At 39.7% G+C, this 18,745-nt stretch overlaps 3 protein-coding genes across 15 annotated transcripts in view; 1 reads left to right on the top strand and 2 right to left on the bottom strand.

Moving 5' to 3' along the window:
• Positions 1 to 18,745, bottom strand: part of LOC127360960 (Fc receptor-like protein 3) — a 66,663-nt gene that overhangs the window by 8,945 nt on the left and 38,973 nt on the right. The window lies entirely within an intron of this gene.
• The window catches only part of LOC127360956 (low affinity immunoglobulin gamma Fc region receptor II-like), a 31,801-nt gene continuing 13,131 nt past the window's right edge, over positions 76 to 18,745 (top strand). For 4 of the 11 annotated variants that reach the window (XM_051395502.1, XM_051395503.1, XM_051395499.1 and 1 more), the window contains exons 1-7: positions 296 to 1,379; positions 1,858 to 1,893; positions 2,261 to 2,524; positions 2,604 to 2,849; positions 3,450 to 3,638; positions 3,813 to 3,950; positions 4,225 to 4,281. In XM_051395502.1, the coding sequence (XP_051251462.1) occupies positions 938 to 1,379; positions 1,858 to 1,893; positions 2,261 to 2,524; positions 2,604 to 2,849; positions 3,450 to 3,638; positions 3,813 to 3,950; positions 4,225 to 4,281 (1,372 nt within the window). In that variant the 5' untranslated portion in view covers positions 296 to 937. Of the gene's footprint in view, positions 1,380 to 1,857; positions 1,894 to 2,260; positions 2,525 to 2,603; positions 2,850 to 3,449; positions 3,639 to 3,812; positions 3,951 to 4,170; positions 4,282 to 5,092; positions 5,183 to 5,732; positions 5,921 to 18,745 lie in introns of those variants that run through there. The other 7 variants (XM_051395501.1, XM_051395505.1, XM_051395504.1 and 4 more) reach the window with 7 other exon arrangements.
• LOC127360964 (butyrophilin subfamily 2 member A1-like) overlaps positions 7,440 to 18,745 on the bottom strand; it is a 141,862-nt gene continuing 130,556 nt past the window's right edge. The window contains exon 4 of the mRNA XM_051395528.1: positions 7,440 to 12,211. The gene's annotated coding sequence lies outside the window, so the exon portion shown is untranslated. The remainder of the gene's footprint in view (positions 12,212 to 18,745) is intronic.

Genomic DNA, 18,745 nt, shown 5'->3' on the forward strand with positions numbered 1-18,745 from the left:
ACTCAGCTCGTGTGTGTGTGTGTGTGTGTGTGTGTGTGTGTGTGTGGGTGTGTGTGTGTGGCCACTTGGGGGCAGCAGAAACCAGCTGTGAACACACTTCCTGTTTAATCCGTTTGTCCTGCAGACCGACACAGACGTGTGGTTTCAATCAGAGTTAAATGTGTCATTTGTTAATTTGTTTACCTACAAATAATAATAATAATAATAATAAACTCTATAAACCTCTCCGTCTTTAACCTTTTAGACACACTGATTGAACTGCTCCCTCAGGTTATATATTTTATACAAACGAGTCAATAAACTGAGTTACTCACCTTCTCACAGGTGAAAACTGTTGCATTCTGGGAAACAGACTTTGAGTGTGATTTGGTTCCTTCTGTCCGTCTCCGTTATCTGAGAGTCACACTGCTCCACTTCTGCTCGTCTTCTCTTCTCCGAGTGTGTATGAATGAAGACATGCAGCGACAGTTCTCTTCCTGCCCCTCAGCCAATCAGTGAGCAGAGCTTCACAGTGAGTCATAGGACAATTATAGATCATCAGCAGAGTGAATATTGGTCAGACGAGTTCTTTTATCAGTGAATGGAAGCAGTTTGTAGAATGGTAAAGAATCAATATGGAGTTCAATGAAGTTCAGAGTCAGTCCACAGTGTGTCCTCCCATCCAGACGCATCACACAGCTCTAGTTTTTGATTTAAAGTCCGGAGACACAAAACGACTACAAACAACACAAACAAACAAAAACCGATGCAAAACAGTTACAAAGTTTCACAAAGTTCATACAAAAGCACACAAAGAGAAACAAAACAATCAGAAACAGACTCCAGCAGAGAAAGGAGGACAGACTGAGGGACACAGCGGACAGAAAGAGACACACATCACCTTCATCCTTTCCTCAGGACACACGTACGGCAGACTGCAGATTCTTTTACGGTTAAAATGTTGTTGTTGTTGTTGTTGTTGTTGTGTTTATTGGCTCTCTTCCTGCATCGTGACCAGGCTCTCCCTTCTAGAAGCACCTCCATTATTCTTGTTGTATCTACCGTCCTCTCAAACACTCTATTTCTGTTTTTAATCTCTAATCTACGTCCACTCTGTCCTACATCGTCTCTATTAGTTACGTTAGTTAAATCATTACCATCACTCCTCCGCTCCAACACACCCCCTTCCCTTCCTTTATCTCTCTGTTTGTTGGCCTTATTAGAAAGGAAGGCTTTAGAACGATTGACCTTTTTTTGCTGTTTTGCTGCTGAGAGCAAAAACCACACAGCCAGTAAACTCACCTCCTCAGAAGGAAGGAGGAGGGTTCAACTGCTGCGACGGAAACATCTCTGTCACATCACTATGTGCCACCATGAGTCCAACATCATGCTGCTGCTCTGTGAGTACACACTGTCCAAATATTAATGATTATATTTACAGCCGGTCAGCTGAGAGGGAGAGGATGTTATTGATGAACAGATATGAGAAAGAAGAATTCATTAGTTGAGAAATAATCTCAGGCTTTTACATTCAGGGTTTTTTTTTTTTAACTTATTTTCAACAGGATGTGACAAACCACTTCATGAAACTTTGTAAAATGTCATATTTAATGAGCTGCTGAACCTCAGCAGTGTTAAACGACATTCTCACCTCCTGCCACTAAACACATCCTGTCTCAACAAGAGCTCTGCTTTAATGCATCAGATGAGTCAGAGAGCTGGTCTGTGGTCAGTGCTCCAAGATTATTATTTAATCCACCACAGGATTGAAAAACCTCAAAGATTTATTATTATTTACTGAAAGTAATCTGACCTTTATTCAGTGGAAACAGATTTCAGAGCCTCATTTTGTTGAATGTAAATCTTTTTTCTCCTCAGTGCTGAACTCGCTGCTGTGCTGCCAAACACACCAAGGTCAGTGCACATAAAGACCACAAAACACACGTACTAACAACTTGTTCCGCCTGCAGAGACTGAAAATAATGGAGAGTTACGGACTAAATCTTTATTTGAATAATGACAAAGTGTGTTCTTAAAGAAAGTCGTATAGGGATTATGTGCTGAACTATATCTGGGATCAGTGACTTCCTCCTGGGTTAGGTTAGTTAGGTTGTTGGTATCAGAGTATGTTAAAGTGGTTTTATAGTTGTAGTATTAACCTCTGTGCAGTGATGTGGTGTCTGATAAACCTTAACATTTAAGAATATGTTGTTCAAACCGCAATAAATATTTCAACCTGTTTCTGATTGGTCAATATGTTTCACTCATAAATTCCCTCCAGCCTCTCTGACTGTGAGTCCCAGCAGCTCTCAGATGTTTAAAGGACAGTTTGTCTCTCTGAGCTGTGAGGAGGACGACAGCTCTGCTGGATGGACACTGAGGAGGAACACAACCACAGACACCAGGACTCAGTGTGGAGTAACATGGGGAGAACCAGCTGGTTCTTCTTGTAACATCAACTTCATCGTCCCAATAGAGAGTGGCGTTTACTGGTGTGAGTCCAGAGAGGGAGCAACCAGTAACACCATCAACATCAGTGTCACTGGTAAGATCAGACTGTGGAGTTAGTGTTGATGAAGCTGTGTGTAAATGGATGAAATGCTGTAGTCTGTCTCTGTGTTGAGGTGGACCAGTGATCCTGCAGAGTCCTGTCCTCCCTGTGATGGAGGGAGATGATGTCTCTCTGCACTGTAAAACAAAGACCCCTCCCTCCAACCTCACAGCTGCTTTCTATAAAGATGGCTCCCTCATCAGGACTGAGCCTACAGGTCACATGACCATCCACCATGTTTCCAGGTCTGATGAAGGCCTCTACAAGTGTCACATTGGCAGTCATGGAGAGTCTCCACCCAGCTGGATCACTGTCACAGGTGAGGAGGTTACAGAGTTTTTCCTTGCCCTTGTCTCCAAGGTCTTGCTCATGGTGGTACTGTTGGGTCTCTGTAAATAATGTTATAAAGAGTTCGGTCTAGACCTGCTCTATTTGAAAGTGTCCTGAGATAACTTCTGTTATGAATTGGCGCTATACAAATAAAACTGAATTAAATTGAATAACTCTCTTTTCCGTTTCTCTGTCCTCTCTGGTTGAAACGGGTCAAGGATCAGCTGAAAAGAGATCTGGATCTAGAATTTATAACATTACAGTGTTTGTTTTAGTCATTAATAGCAGTTATTATGGTTTAATGAACAGATCTACTGGGCAAAGAGCCAAACAACTTCAAACAGACCGAAGTGACTTCAGAGACACTACAGGAACATAAAAGACTCTGAAGAGAGTCAAACAACCACAAAGAGCCACATAAAGACTACAAAGACCAAAACTACTACAAAGAGACAGAAACCCACAGAAATAGATATAAAACAGATCCGATAAAAGACCAAAAGGAGGAGAAGAGACACAAAATACAGACAGACAAAAAGAAAAATACAGAGTACTTTCAGTGAGTTCTGTTATTTTTCATTCACTTCAGGGAAACCCACCATCAAACCTCCTCCACCCTCCACTGCTGGTTTCTTCTCCTCCTCTTCCTCTTCCTCTCCTCCTCCACCGTCCACTGCTAGTTTCTTAGTGTTGGTGTGTGTTCCATCTATCTGTGGAGTGGTGCTACTGGTTGTACTGGTTCTGCTGGTGAGACGATGTTTCTGGAGGAAACCTGAAGGTGAGACACAGATTCCTCTCACACACACATTTCACATACAGAATATAAACAGTTATCTGGATGCGACACACACACACACACACACACACCGGGGGGGAGGAAGGTTTGTTGTCCCGGCCCCCGCAGAGGAAGCTGTCCACTGGCACTGACTGCAGCTCTCTTCGGGTCTTTCAGCTCCAGGCTCTGATGGGAGGAGGGAACCCGGCTGCGATCCAGCACTCACTGCAAGGAGGAAGAGGAGGACGGCACCTGGACAGACACAGTACGCAGGGACACAGGAGAGGACAGACAGAAACACAGCACAGCACAACGGTAGAGAACAAGCTTTTACTCCCGAATTAAACTGCAGTTTCTCTTTCACTCAAATCAGCAACTCTGTAAAGAAATGTTCTTTAGAAAGTGAAGGTCGGAGTTTGGTCAGAAGCTGTTTTTCCTGTGTGAAATGTTTGTTCTGTCTACATCTCTACATGGGATGTACAGTTAAATAATATTATGCTGTGTTACATGAAATTCTTTTAAATATCATACACAGTATCATACTCCATCCTTCTTCTTACTGAATCCATCCTCCATGTTGACTCTGCAGAGACGGACCCAGATCCAGTCTACTCAGCAGTGGCGAGAACAGCAGACAGGTCGAGAGGTACAGCCGCTCCTCTTCATCAGTGTCTGCAGCGATGTTAGCAGTGTGGCTCTGTGCATGAGAATCTCCGTCTGCTGGATGGATTGAGACCGTTAGCATGTAGCCTCACAGAGCTCCTGCAGTTTGGGGTTTGCAGCACACTTCCTGTCTGATTCAATGTTTCCAGACGCAGTTGGTGAACATAGTGGAGCATTTAGCAGCTACAGGGCCTGAGGAGTGACATTAGGTTGTCTACTGTAAGCCGACAGGTCGTAATAATATAATGCCAACGTTTGAATTTAAAAATAATAATACCTTAGCATCAAACATTACTTTAAATTTCAACCTCAACTTTACTTTAAAAGAAGTTTGAGTGCAGTGAAAGGTGACGTTGGTTTCCACCAGTAAAATAAAAATAAGATTGTTAATAGAACCTAATTTAATAATCTTGAATCATAATTTCAACGTTTTGTGTCATAATTCTGACTTTACTTGATCTCATACTTTTGAGTTATATAGCATAATTATGACTTTCTATATAATACTTTTGACTATTAATCTCATAATTTTGACTAAACATGAACGTTTTATCTGATTTTACTGCAGAAATGCCGTCCATATTGTCGTCTTTCACAGCGGTGATGATGATAAAAAGCAAAAACATAAACTGTGACTGTCATTTAATTCAGTTTAAATTGCAAATCTTTGCAGCTATAATACAAAAATCTCCTCTTATTGTAAAGTAATAAACATAATTAACAGATGGACAGACATGAGCTGTAGATAAAGTGACAGTGTTGTTAGTTTGTATTAATATTATTGTCTTCTGCAGAGAGTGATCCAGCTCCAGTTTATTCAGCAGTGAGAAAGAATGAAGACGTCAGTTATGGACAAATATCCATCAGAACAACCAGCAGCAGAGGTACAGTCGATGTTATAGATAACTATACTATATAATTACTGTTATATATTACTGTTATAGATAACTATACTATATAATTACTGTTATATATTACTATTATAGATAACTATACTATATAATTACTGTTATATATTACTGTTATAGATAACTATACTATATAATTACTGTTATATATTACTATTATAGATAACTATACTATATAATTACTGTTATATATTACTGTTATAGATAACTATACTATATAATTACTGTTATATATTACTATTATAGATAACTATACTATATAATTACTGTTATATATAACTATTATAGATAACTATACTATATAATTACTGTTATATATAACTATTATAGATAACTACATTACATAACTACTGTTGTTTATTACTATTATCGATAACTATTTTATATAACTACTGTTATAGATAACTATTATAGATAACTATATTATATAACTACTGTTGTAATATATAATATGTATATATGTTGTACTTTCTAACAGTGAAGGGAAAGAGGAATGTTTTCTAATGTTTGAACTGTTTGTGTTCAGAGTTTCCAGCGGAGGCACCGGTCGTCTACTCTTCACTGAGGTTCACCTCCACACCTTCAACCAGTCCAACCACTGCTGACTGACTGCTCCAGATACATGATTAATGTAATGATGTGTAGTGTGTCTACAGTCCTCCTGCTGGAAACTCTTATTTATGTAAAATAAAGCTTTCATTATTGACTCAGTAACATGTGTGATACATTCAGTGTGAACAATCACTGACTGGTGATAGACGCCCACTGTAAAGCAGCATATAGATGCAGTCAGACAGCCAGCAGGTGGCAGCACAGGAGCTTCTCTCTGTCCACCAGATGACGACTGTCACTCAGCACAAACAGCAATGACACACAGAAACACAGTGTGCAGCAATATTCAGCAGCGTCCTGCAGCACCCATCATTTATATGTGACATTAAGTGTTTCACTGCTTCTGTTTGTCTGCAGGTGAACCACACTGACCTCAGATCAGTTCCAACATCTTATTAACAGTCTGTGAGCGTCACCACGGCTAACTGTGCTCCTGCAGGCTGTGACTGTAGCAGCAAATACCACAGAGGGGAGTTTCAGACATTTCAGACATTCTACATATGTAATACTGGAGTAACTACTCAATACATAATAATGCAGTAACGACTCAGTACACAATAATGCAGTAAGGACTGAGACTCATGGCTCAGAATGTCAACATGTTGACGTGCGTCTTTAGTTTAACCTTGAATGCAAAACCTGTTATTTCACATTCAAAGTATTCTGGGAAGAGACTGCTGAACACACACACACACACACACACACACACACACACACACTTACACAAACACACACACCCATGTAGTCAACATAATAAAATGTAAATAAAGATTCAAGAGCTGATTGTTGCTTCCAGTGCTTTATTGGCTGTCAGTGTGAACACATACATTGTTATGATCTATTACACACATAAGTGTATAAAATATGTGTATCTATGAATAAATACATATAAAAGCAGCAGTGAACAGCAACAGCAGTGTTTGTGTAAAGTGTTAACCAGAATAGTGTGAGGCTGTAGAGAGTGCTGGAATAAAGACTGAATATTGACACTGACTAATACGAGAGAATAAAGACTCTAACTGCTCTGTGTGTTTGGGCTGCTCAGTAAAGATGGCGACTGGAGGACTCGAGGCTGCTGCTCCTCTGCTCTTCAACCAAACACTTCCTGCTTTATAATTCTAGTCGGAGTTTTTAAATTGATTCAAAACCCAGAAAAAGTCCCAGTGAAAGTCTCTGAATCTAAACTCTGTTTCACTTTTGTTTCCTGAGAATCATTCCAGAGCGATTACAGATGAAACCTCTTTAGTTTCTTTGTTCAGTGTCACTCGGCTCACAGCCTGAAAGTCCTGACAGGAAATAAAACTATAAACATTATCATGTTTCCTTCTTAAAGTGAACAAATCCAACTGATCAGCTCCGAGTTCAACAGCAGCTGAAACCATTGACCTCCACATTAGAGAGTTTAATCTAATCTAATGCAGTGTGTGTACCATGAGGGAGGACGAGGGTTGTGGTGTCAGCTTTCAGTCCCTGAATGCACCACCAGATAAAACACGGTTTTAAGTTTCAGTTTACAGGACGACAGAAACAAAGAGCAAAACATAAAACTGAACAGAGTGTAAACACACACACACACACACACACACACACACACACACACTATTACACACACACAAGTGAGAGGAGATAAAATGTTCCTTTATTGATTTAGTGCAAACAGCAAAGACTTTATACAATAAAGTTGAATGTGGTCCAGATGGATCAGTGAGCAGTGTTACAGGATATTGTGCAATACAAAAGAAAAAGGGTTGATCTCGCTGCTGCAGGAGGAAGAGGAACCATTAAACTATCAGTCACTGTAAAGCTGTTTGCATTCTTTATGCAAACTCTGAATTACCGACTGTCCTCTACTCTTCCTCTGTAGTTGAGCTGTTTTTCCCTCCAATGTAAAGAACGAAGAAGAAAACAATGTCTATCATTCTCTCTCTGAAAGCAGCGTCAGATAACAGCCGTCAGTTCACATTCCTACAGACAGTACATGATAATCTGAGCTGTGAGACTGAAACGCTTCATTAGAAGTTCTCTGTGTAGATTCCAGAAATATACAAACAGCCCAGGTTGATTTTATGGGACAAACAGAAACATTTAGTTTATTTTCTGGTTTGAACTCGTGCAGCTGAGTTCTGGAGGAGTTGTAGTCTGTGGATTATTTTTGTTTGAAGACACAGAGCAGCCAATCAGAGTGCAGAGATCATATGATGTCACTAGTGTCCAGGCAGACACAGGCTGCTGCTGCAGAGAGGTTGATCAGAATATTGTGATCCAGCAGGTATTGATCAGGAGGACAGCTGTTAGAGTGACATCATCCTCTGACTGATGGTGAATTCCTCGCAGTGGGACATTTTACTATAAAAGGTTAGAGCTCTCAGGCTGCTGGGGGAATTTAGTTTTAGTTTCCTGTGAGTCATTGAGTGCTCAGACACAGAGTCACCAGCAGTGGATCACATTCAGAGTGTAGAGCCGAGTTCAGTCCTACATTGATCCTCTATATTAGATATTATACACTCAGTAGTGAGCAGAGTGTGCACACACAGAGGAATAAAGAGCTGCAGTTCATTCTCACAGTCTCTAACATTAAACAGGAAGGACTGAACCCACACCCTGATTCAGACTGAGCTGTGGGGGATGGTGCAACGAGCTCAGAGCAGCTTCAGACCGCACGCTGTAAACAGCCGCCATTTTGTTCTCTGATTACAGAGACAGGATCAGACAGGCATTTTATCACCTGTCTGTGCTTGATATCAGATCACAGTTAGAGTCAGTGATCCTGTTGTTCCTGTTACAGGACGTTCAAAAGTCAAACTGATATTTCAGTTCTGTTCTGAGTAAAGAGAGAAAGGTCAGACTGGACTTTGACCTTCTGCTCTCCATAAATGTGTTAAACATGAACTCTCTGAGGACTCTCAGACTGATCAAACTTCAACAGCTTCAGGCTGCAGTTACATTAAACAGTAAGGTTGTTTTCAGTTTGGCCTTTGGTTCACACATAAAGCTGTTTTTAGTGAACAGTCGGTTTCTCCTCTGACTGACAGCTGGCCTGGTGCCACAATGATGATGAGACATCAAACAAAGCGTGTGTGTTCTACCTGAGAGCAGGAACACACCTGAAGGTATCTGGTTGAGCTGCTTTTGATGCCAGCAGAGATTCAACCTGCCAACAAGGTCAACAGCAGATTATTAGATAGTTTCAGGTACATTTACTCAAGTTCTGTACTGAAGCAGAATTATTTCTTTATATATTTCAGACAGTTGATGCTGAGCTCACACACTCACAGTTAGGAACATTTAAAATATCAACAGGGTTCAGAAAAAAAACTCCCATCAGACATCAGATGAGGTCATGAGACAAAGAAAAAATTCCACGTACCAAGTTGATCTTTGTCACAGTGATTGTTCTTATTTACAGTCAACAGCTGACAAACAGTCAGCAGGAACAAGATGTTTGTACGACCAATAACCCACAAAGACCATGTGCAGGACAGAACCTGGGACAGACCTGGGACACCATCAAAGCTGGTTCTGCTGAGAGACTCAGGATCTGAAGATTCTGATTGTGATGGGACTGATTGATAACTGAGAATATTCATATATATTAATTATAAAGAATTCAAACTCATCCTCAGAGTCTTTCTATGTAAGTTGATCACAGTGGAACGTTTCATTACAGCAGACTCATGCTGCTTTAGGGGGAAGTGATACTCGGGACTTTCATGTGACTCACACAGTTACACAGTGACAATGTAATACATCAGAATCCTGTTTTATCTTATGGAGTGTCCAGATACAGTCAGACAGAAACAGTAAATATATTAAAAATGAACAGAGTTCTTTCATGAACAAAAACTTAAAAGAAAAAGAGAAATTTAGACACAAAAGGACTGAACAGCAGCAGTCTGTTAGCGTGTTCATTAAAGAGGAAGGACTGGACCACAGTGACTCACACTGAGAGGTGGAGGATGGGTGCAGTTTCCAACCGCTGTAAATGTCTCCATTATGTTCTCTGACAACAGAGACAGGATCAGACATGCAGCCTGAGTGAGCCTGATTTCAGTTTCATTTCTCAGTAAACGCTACAGTCATAATCTTGTTTTCTCTCAGTTTAATTGACTTTAATCAGCTCCTTCTCTGTTCTAAAAGTCTAAAACCATATAGGTCATGCAGTGTGGTTGCTGAGCCTCTTTATTATGGGATATATAAGTAGAGTAGACTGTGGCCTTCAGGCTCTCTAGAGGTGAGCTGATGTCTGTTACCTGTGGGCTGTTGCCTGGAAACTCTGCTCTGTTGTCTGTTGGTTGAGCTTTTGTTTGTCATTCAACAGCTCACACTGTCTATGGAAAAACAACCTGTGGAACATTTACTCGAGTACATTTACTCAAGTACATTTACTCAAGTACTGTACTTTTACTTCAGTATTTCTGTTTTATGCTACTTTATACTCGTGAGCTGTTATGTCTTTTATTTATGATGTCTTATTTATTCTCCTGTACAGCACTTTGGTCAACTTTAAAGTTATTTTTAAAGTGCTTACAAATAAAGTTGGATTGGATTGGATACTTCAGTACATTTATCTGCAGCTGTAGGTTCAGATTCTATAAATATATTAGAGAATAAACAAGCAGCATCATGTAAAGTGATTCACCAACTTAAATACCTCTCTATGTTCGTGCATCAGCAACAATAAGACGACGCCTTAAAGCTTCACAGGAGATAATGAATGTGCTGTGTGATCACAACCTGCAGTTATTTGAAACCCAGGTGTGGTTAGAAGTTCAACAGGATTAGATTCTCACAATAAAGGTGTATCCCAGTGCACACAGTGATATTAGGATCTACAGTTTTATTACAGTCATAAAAAAATAAAGATATTAATAATTTGTTATTATTATAAGGAAACATTTTCTATGTCAATAATGAATTATAAACATACATATAATTAGAATTATGAGCATTAGAACATTTCCAATGTGTTATAGACATGTATATATATATATATATATATATATATATGTTTAACAGTCTGAGCTGTGGTCTGTTAGCATGAGATGCTATAAGTGTGTAAGCTAACAGCCAACAGTTGAGGCTCAGGTTCTTTCCCCTCATCATAACAGCAGTGTGTGAAGGGAAACCGGGGCGGCCCCGTTTATCTATCGTCTATCTAATAAAAAGACATAAAAACCTAAAAATATCACAAAACAAACAAACAATGCAAATAACACAACGTGAGTATCCAAATGTAACCAAATAGAAACCTTTATTTTTCCTTTAAAAGTGCATTAATACAATATTAAAAGCTTAAAAGCATCAAACAGAAGTTTTACAACAGAAACAGTTGACACCATCTGGGACAACATCAAAGCTGGATGAAACATCATCTTTTATGTCTTTTAAAGATAGAATTAAGATTAAAATGACACACACACTTTAGACCTCTTTATACCTGACTTTAAAAGGTTTGTCTGTTTTCAGCTCACCAGCAGTCTGATGGATCAGTGCAATGACCAGGGATGGAAGAAGAAAATGTCCTGTTGTTACTGTGTCCTCTAACACTTACTTAAGTATTTCAGACTGTCGATACGTCTCTGTTACTTATTCTGCTGTTAGAGTCACAGGTTATTTCATTGATAGGGCTTTATATTGTCTGTCCAGGTACTGAAGTTACTGAGGAAGGTGGCTGTGTATCTATAGGTGATGATCAGTGCTGTGAACACTGTACACACATCACATGGTACACACTTTATGTTGTGGCCTGAAGGTACTTAGGTAATAGTTCTATCACATTAGATTATCATGTTCCCCTTACAGTAATGTTCACTTACAGCTCATGTTAAATGATCCACTCTGTACTACAGGCCTTTTATAGAGCTCCTTGTTTGTTTTCTCATCTGTCGTGTATCTTTTAATCTATCCTTCCCTCTTTTTTTCTTTCTTTGTTTGTATTTACATTCTCCCTATGTTTGTGTTTTTGTGTGTTGTTATGTTTATTTATTTGTTGTTTGGAAAGCACTTTGGATCTCTTTGTCAAAAAGGTGCTATATAAATAAAGTTTTACTGACTTACACTTACTTACCTACTCTATCTGAGTGCAGGTTAAGGAATTCAACTATTTTCACTTGAACTGAATATTGTAGTACTTTTTCCATCCCTGGCTTGTTGAACTGCTTTTAGTCTGACCCTTTCCTGGGACCAGTTTGTCGTGGGAGACCCCACCAGGAGCTGAGTGCTCCAGACAATACAGCTTCCAGGATCAACGGGTACACAAACCCCTCCACCACGATAAGGTAGCAATTCACAGAGGGGAGACATTGTTAGTTTGCACTGAACCATACAGACAGCGGAGAGCCTCAAACAGCACAGACAATAATGTTGTATCATGATGTGTTCAGGTATAAAGAGGTCTGTTGCAGTTCAGAGGAGCTGATCACCCACTGCTTCATCAGCAGCTGGTTCTGAGTTACTGTCTGTGTGTCTCTTTTTTCTTCCAGAGAACCATTCCAACAACAACAGCTGAACAAATCAGACCGAAAGCTGTCAGTCCAACTGCCAGTCCAATGTGTTTGGAGTTCTCTGTAAGATGAAAACGCACATTAGTCAGAAATGACTGAACAGAATCCATTTCTTCTTCTATATCCCTCATGTTTGACTCTGAGAATCACCCTGAACTCCACTAACTCACCTGAGGCTGTGACCTCCAGTTGGATGGTTCTGATTGGGTCAGTCTTAATGTTGGCTCTCTTACGACGGCTTGGACCACCTGTAGCAACTCGACACTCGTATGTTCCTCTGTCACTGATGCTCACGTTCTTTAGAACTAAAGACACGTCTCCATGCTTCGGCTCTCTGTCTGACAGATCCACCCGACCCTGAAAGGATGGATGTTGGTAGGTTGGATCTGACTGTCTGTTTCTGTAAAGAGGACGTACTCTGGAGGCTCCAGGTCAGGTCTGGTCCACTCTACAGCTCTGATAGAGTCATCACCAGCTGAACATGGCAGAGTGACATCACCTCCAGGTTTCACTGGTATCACAAGTAGCTCTAAAAACCAACAATAAACATCCAGAGAGAAAAAGTTAATACATTTTAAAAGGACTCCACAGACAGGACACACACTGTTTAAACAGAAGGCCTCTTTAAGGAAGGTTAAGGAATATGAATCCACTGAAAGTGAATTATTACCATTACAGAGTGAATGGAGATCTTTATCCCCGTCTACAATCGTATTAAATGTTAAACCAAGATCATTCTGTGTTTGTAAAAAAGCAAGTGAAATGACATAAAGAATTAACGACATAGAAACTACAGTGAGCAAGGTGGGCCATGCTGAAGTTCACCAAGAGTTCAGCCATATGAATTCATTAATTAAGCATTAATTACAGTCCTATACAAACATGACCATTTATCAAAAAATATAATATTGATTCCGATTTGTCAAAAGTGTCCATTTTGTGGGTGGTGAATGCAGAAAAGCTGGTCTGGTCCCACTACCACGCTCATTGTTTTGTTGGTGTTTTGATTCCAATAAAAGTCTTATGTTTCAGATTTGATTAGATTAGATTTTTTCAAGTGACTGAATATGCTTCTGTGTATATTAGTGAGGTTCTTTCTGAGGTTGTCAAAGTACACAAACTTTAGGACCTGACAATCAGTCACTATCTCTCTCAGACATTTTTATAGAAGTTACTCCTGCAGTTTTAATAGGGAACCAACATGGAACACAACAATCTGTGATTATTTGTATCTTTGCGACATCTGAAAAATATCTCTTTGAATACTTCAGTACAACTATTGTATAATATTTTATTTTGAAAGGAAGCAATGTTAAAGTTGTTGGCATATCTGTTTTATTTTGAAGTTCTGTGTTTACTACATTGCACTTTGTACAATAAAAACTGTTTTTACATTCTCATCGACATTTATGGAACCCTTCCAGCTCTCTCTCTGCTGCCTCCCTCTGATAAACCCTCCCTCTGATAAACCCTCCCTGTGATAAACCCTCCCTCTGATAAACCCTCCCTCCAAACCCACAAGAGAGCAGCAGGAGGAGTCAGTTCTCTCTCTCTCCAGCAGGGAGGTGGGTTTGGTTTTAGTCTCCCCTCATTGGTTAGATTTCTAAAGTCTGAAAACAGAGGAGGAGTCTGGTTTCCCTCCGAGATTCAGCAGCAAACAATGCTGAGAGGTTAAAACTGTTCTACATTATTGATACTTTAAACTTCAGTCTCATTATTCAAAAACCTGAAATCAACTGTAAAAAGATGATCTGAGTAAACCTTTATCTTACAAAGACATTTTCTAGAACAATAAAACATTATAACTGGTCAAAAATCATCTTTCTGCCTCCATCTACAATCTATTGACAATAAAAATCTTTACCAGCAGCAGCTTGAGACAGGAGGAACAACAGGAGCACAAATGGAGCCATCGGAGCCGAGTGAATGTCCACCTGCTGTCTGCTACACTCTCCGTCGATGGAACTACCCTGACTGTAACTACTCTGACTGTAACTGCGCACTGCCAGGAAAGGGAGTGGTGGTGCTCTTATGTAAAGCTGTGGGCGGATCGCTCAGCCTGATTTACAGGAAGACAAGTAGAGCTGCAACTTTCATGATCAATTCATTTGTTGATCATTTTCTCCATTAATCAATTAACTTTTTTTTTCATAAAATATCAGAAAATGGTGAAAAATATTGATCACTGTTTCCCAAACCCCAAGGTGACGTCCTCAAATGTCTTGATTTGTCCACAACCCAAAGATATTGGTTAATTTTCATTTTAAAAGATTCAATATGATTAACTGATTATAAAATAGTAACAGCAATTTAAGAGTTGAAGGCTATTTTTTATATTTTATATAATTTCAAACTTTAGTTCCAAAATGTAGATCTCATCAAATGTGGTTTACTAACATGAAACCATTTTATACCATCATATGCTGGGGTGACAATCTGTGAGGACCCTGAGAAGAACCCTGATCAGCAGCTAAGTATTTCAGTAAAACACAAATAAAAGTGTTTTTAATACATCATTTTTAATATCAGACTACCAGGGACTTCGTTGTTGTTTTAAGTTTAAATTAAGTCTTGTCAAACAGGTTGTTAATCACACATCCTTATGTTGATGAAAATGTTATTTAAAGTACAGATTGCATCCTAACACAGTGCAGTGAAAAGACTATGTGGGGTACACATGGCGTTAAAGATGTGTGCCAGTATGCACATTCACACCGGCTGTGGACCTCCTAAGCACACTTTTTGTGTGTATGCATGGTTTGTACATCTTTAAATATCACTGCCTCACAGCTAACACACACACACACACACACACACACTTTAATTTTAAGTCTGAGATGAGCCTCTGAAGGAATCTCAGAGGTATATAAAGTACTTGAAAAAAATAAGTAAAATTACAAATACCATACCATAACTAAAAATTACTTTGTTAAAAGTTAAAAGTCACCCATAAGAAAATCACTTGAGTAAAAGTCTTAAAGTAGCTCACATTAAATGTACTTCAGTATCAAAAGTACCGTATCTTGTGAAAAAATATGCTCAAGTATCAAAAGTACAAGTACAAGTAAAGTACAAAGTATAAAAATGGTTCTCCCCTTGTTCTCTTTATTTCACTTTCAGGTGAGTGAAATATGTGGTATGATAAAACAAAAACAAAAAAACACCTGAGCAAACATGTAGAGTGAGTGAAGTGTCTCGTGTCTGCCTGAGAACATAACTATAAATAAAGCGTCTGTCTGCCTCAGAGAACACAACTAAATAAGGTGCCTTGTGTCTGGTTAAGAATACAACTCAGAAAATACATGACCACAGCGGGTGACTGTTGTCTTCTACTGAAGGAGATGCTGTCAGTGTGGTAACGTCTTCTTCATCAACGTTTACTGCAGAGGTAGTGATGTTGATCTCCGCCGCCCCGCGCATCCCTTACCTCTAATCTTCTCGAGAGTACCGTACGTTGTTCTTCTCGTCCTCTCAGACACGCCCCTTCCACGTAATCCTTTGATGATTCATTATATTTCTATTTTAATTTATAACGAGTGAAGAGGTGGCAAACGTCAAGGTAATGGAGTAAAAGTATATGTTTTAGCTTTTAAATGTAGTAGAGTAAAAGTAAGTCTTGATTAAAAGAAACTCAAGTAAAGTACAGATCCTCAAAAAACTACTTAAGTAGTGTAACGAAGTACATCTACTTCGTTACTATACACCTCTGAGAAATCTAAATTCAACATGATTCTCCATCCTATTCATATCTACATAACGCACAAATATAACCATTCAGCTGTGAGCAACAATAATCTCAACATCGCGCATTCATATGAACCAGCGCACAGTGAACATGGCCCTCTGCTGGACTCAGACTGACACTGTTTGACAAGATCAGCCTCTAATATAGAACATAGCATAAAGCTAAGATGGCACCTATAACCTGAACAGCTGGCCCTCTGCTGTGGTCAGAACAAGCTGGAGATCAACAAACTGTGGAGATGACAGTGGACTTTAGAAGGAGCCCCCCAACTCTGCCCCCCATCATCATACTCCACAGCCTGTGTCTGCAGTGGAAACCTTCAGGTTTTTGTGATCCACAATCTCCCAGGACCTTAAGTGGGAGTCCAACACAGACACCATCATCAACAAGGCCCAGCAGAGGATGTACTACCTGTTCCAGCTCAGGAAGCTCAACCTGCCTCAGGAACTGCTGATCCAGTTCGACACCGCCATCAATCAATCTGTTCTCTGTTCAACCATCACTGTCTGGTTTGGAACGGTCCAACAGGACAGGAACAGACTACAGGGGACAGTCAGGACTGCAGAGAGGATCATTGGAGCCAACCTGTCCTCCATTCAGGACCTGTACTGGTCCAGAGTCAGGAAACATCCCTGCAGATCCATCTGACCCTGAACACAACCTGTTCCAGTTTCAATCCATCACTCTGACCAACAGTTAACTACAGACTCACAGTGTCAGTAGTACAAAAACATCCACTTATGTGCACCATAGAGTTACAATGCAACTTATTTAATATGTGTACATCATCATGCACTGTCAATATATATATAGTAGTATAAATAGGGGACTGCAATGTAAATGACACTTTAAAATCATACTGTATGGATCCAACCACATAATGTTACACATTAATGGCGCTGAGATGCCAAACACCAATGTAGGACTAAATGAACTAGAACCATCAACAGTAACGTGCCAGACAACAATAATTATACAACCTTCTGTCCTGAAGACACATTAGCTCTTAAAACAACGAGTAAAGGTCCAACATTAAAGCATGATTGACCTGTAACACACTGAACTATTTAGGGGATAGCACAGTGCTGTTGGATGAGGTGTGTGCGTCTTTACGCACGGTGCCAATATTCACATGTGCAGTAGTTGTGTGATGACAGTCCACCTATGTGTTCAACAGTCTGTTGTTCTGGATCTGTACTCTAAACCAGATTCATCAAAACTTGGGAACAACTTCTACCTCGTCCACCTGCAATAGCATTTATATTGTCTCTATGGCCACTCCGGGTCGCCGTACATAATGCCTAGCAGTTTAATGTTCATCAGCTTTGTTGTTTTGGTTCCTAACCGTCTCAGTATACCAGAGTCATTCCCTGTACATGAACACAGACTTGGCCAATAAAGCTGATTCTGATTCAGTAGTTACACAGACACAGCAACACATAGAACCCCCCCATACGATAATATCCATACCCCCATAAACATACAGTGGAGACAACTTACTGATTCAGTGGAAGCAAATCTAAGAAAGGAAGTCTGTCAGTGGGATTTCTGAGCTCCAGAATCCTTTTCTGTGCCGCATAAATCCACAACCTGCTCCCGGCGGTCTGCCACTGGTGGATCCATGCTGTCGATGGATCCAGACAGAGCTGTGAGGAGGGTGGAGCTTGTTTCGTTCAGTGACACGTGTAGACGCCGCATTGGCTGTTGCTGTTCATTGTATGTGATGCATTAGGCGTCAACACAGCTGACATTCTCCCCCACGCCTCCTCCTGCACTGCAGCAAGGTCTGAGCCACAGTGTTGTTTCAAGTGCCAAACATTTATTTCTCATACAAGATACTTGGCTGAATGAAAACTGGGGTTGTCATATAACAAACTACTTTATGTAGATAATATTTCTATAAGGTAAAGTCACACAGTCACTTTTTGGTAGATTACCAGGAAAAGCATCTGAAAATCACTTCATGTGTTACTTTTAGAACCTGTTGTGGATTGTGGATTTTGTTCTATGAAGACATTTTGTTGCAAAGTAAAATACTGAAGAAACATTTAATTTTCAAACACACCAAGAACCCCTTCCTTACTCTGATGTGATGTTCATGTTAAATGGGACAAACCAGGTTTTAAATATCAGCCAATCACTATATATAATAACACTTTTTATAAACAATTGTTTGCTAGCAATTAAACAGTGAGAAATCAAACTTGTTGTAAAAGATTTTTTTCATAAACAAATGAATTACTTTCTATTCATCATGCCAGGTTAAAATGAGCTCACCTGGCAGAGCTTTATACACTGTTGCCCATATGTGGCCTGGTCAAGAATGATGAGACCGTACACAAATAAAATTATTTTTGTGGGTTCTTTTATTCCCCGACTGAGCTTAATAAAGAACAGCATTAATATTGTATCTTGAGGATTTAGGACAGATATAACAAAACGGAATGATAACTTTTCCCTATTCCTTGTCTGGCAACAATCATCTGCTTTAACAGTTCTCCTTAGCAGTTGATGAACAATGGTGTATGTAGACTACCCCCAGCTACAGCTACCAGGCTCAAACTCATACAGCTTCATTTACTTCATTAAACTGAACTTCAGACATTAGCTAACTCTAGACAACAGTAGTGGCACCTCTCTAAATAAAGAAAATAAAACATTTGTTAAGTACATTTGTTA

This window comes from Dicentrarchus labrax, unplaced genomic scaffold (genome assembly GCF_905237075.1).
Source record: "Dicentrarchus labrax unplaced genomic scaffold, dlabrax2021, whole genome shotgun sequence".
Lineage (NCBI taxonomy): Eukaryota > Metazoa > Chordata > Actinopteri > Moronidae > Dicentrarchus > Dicentrarchus labrax.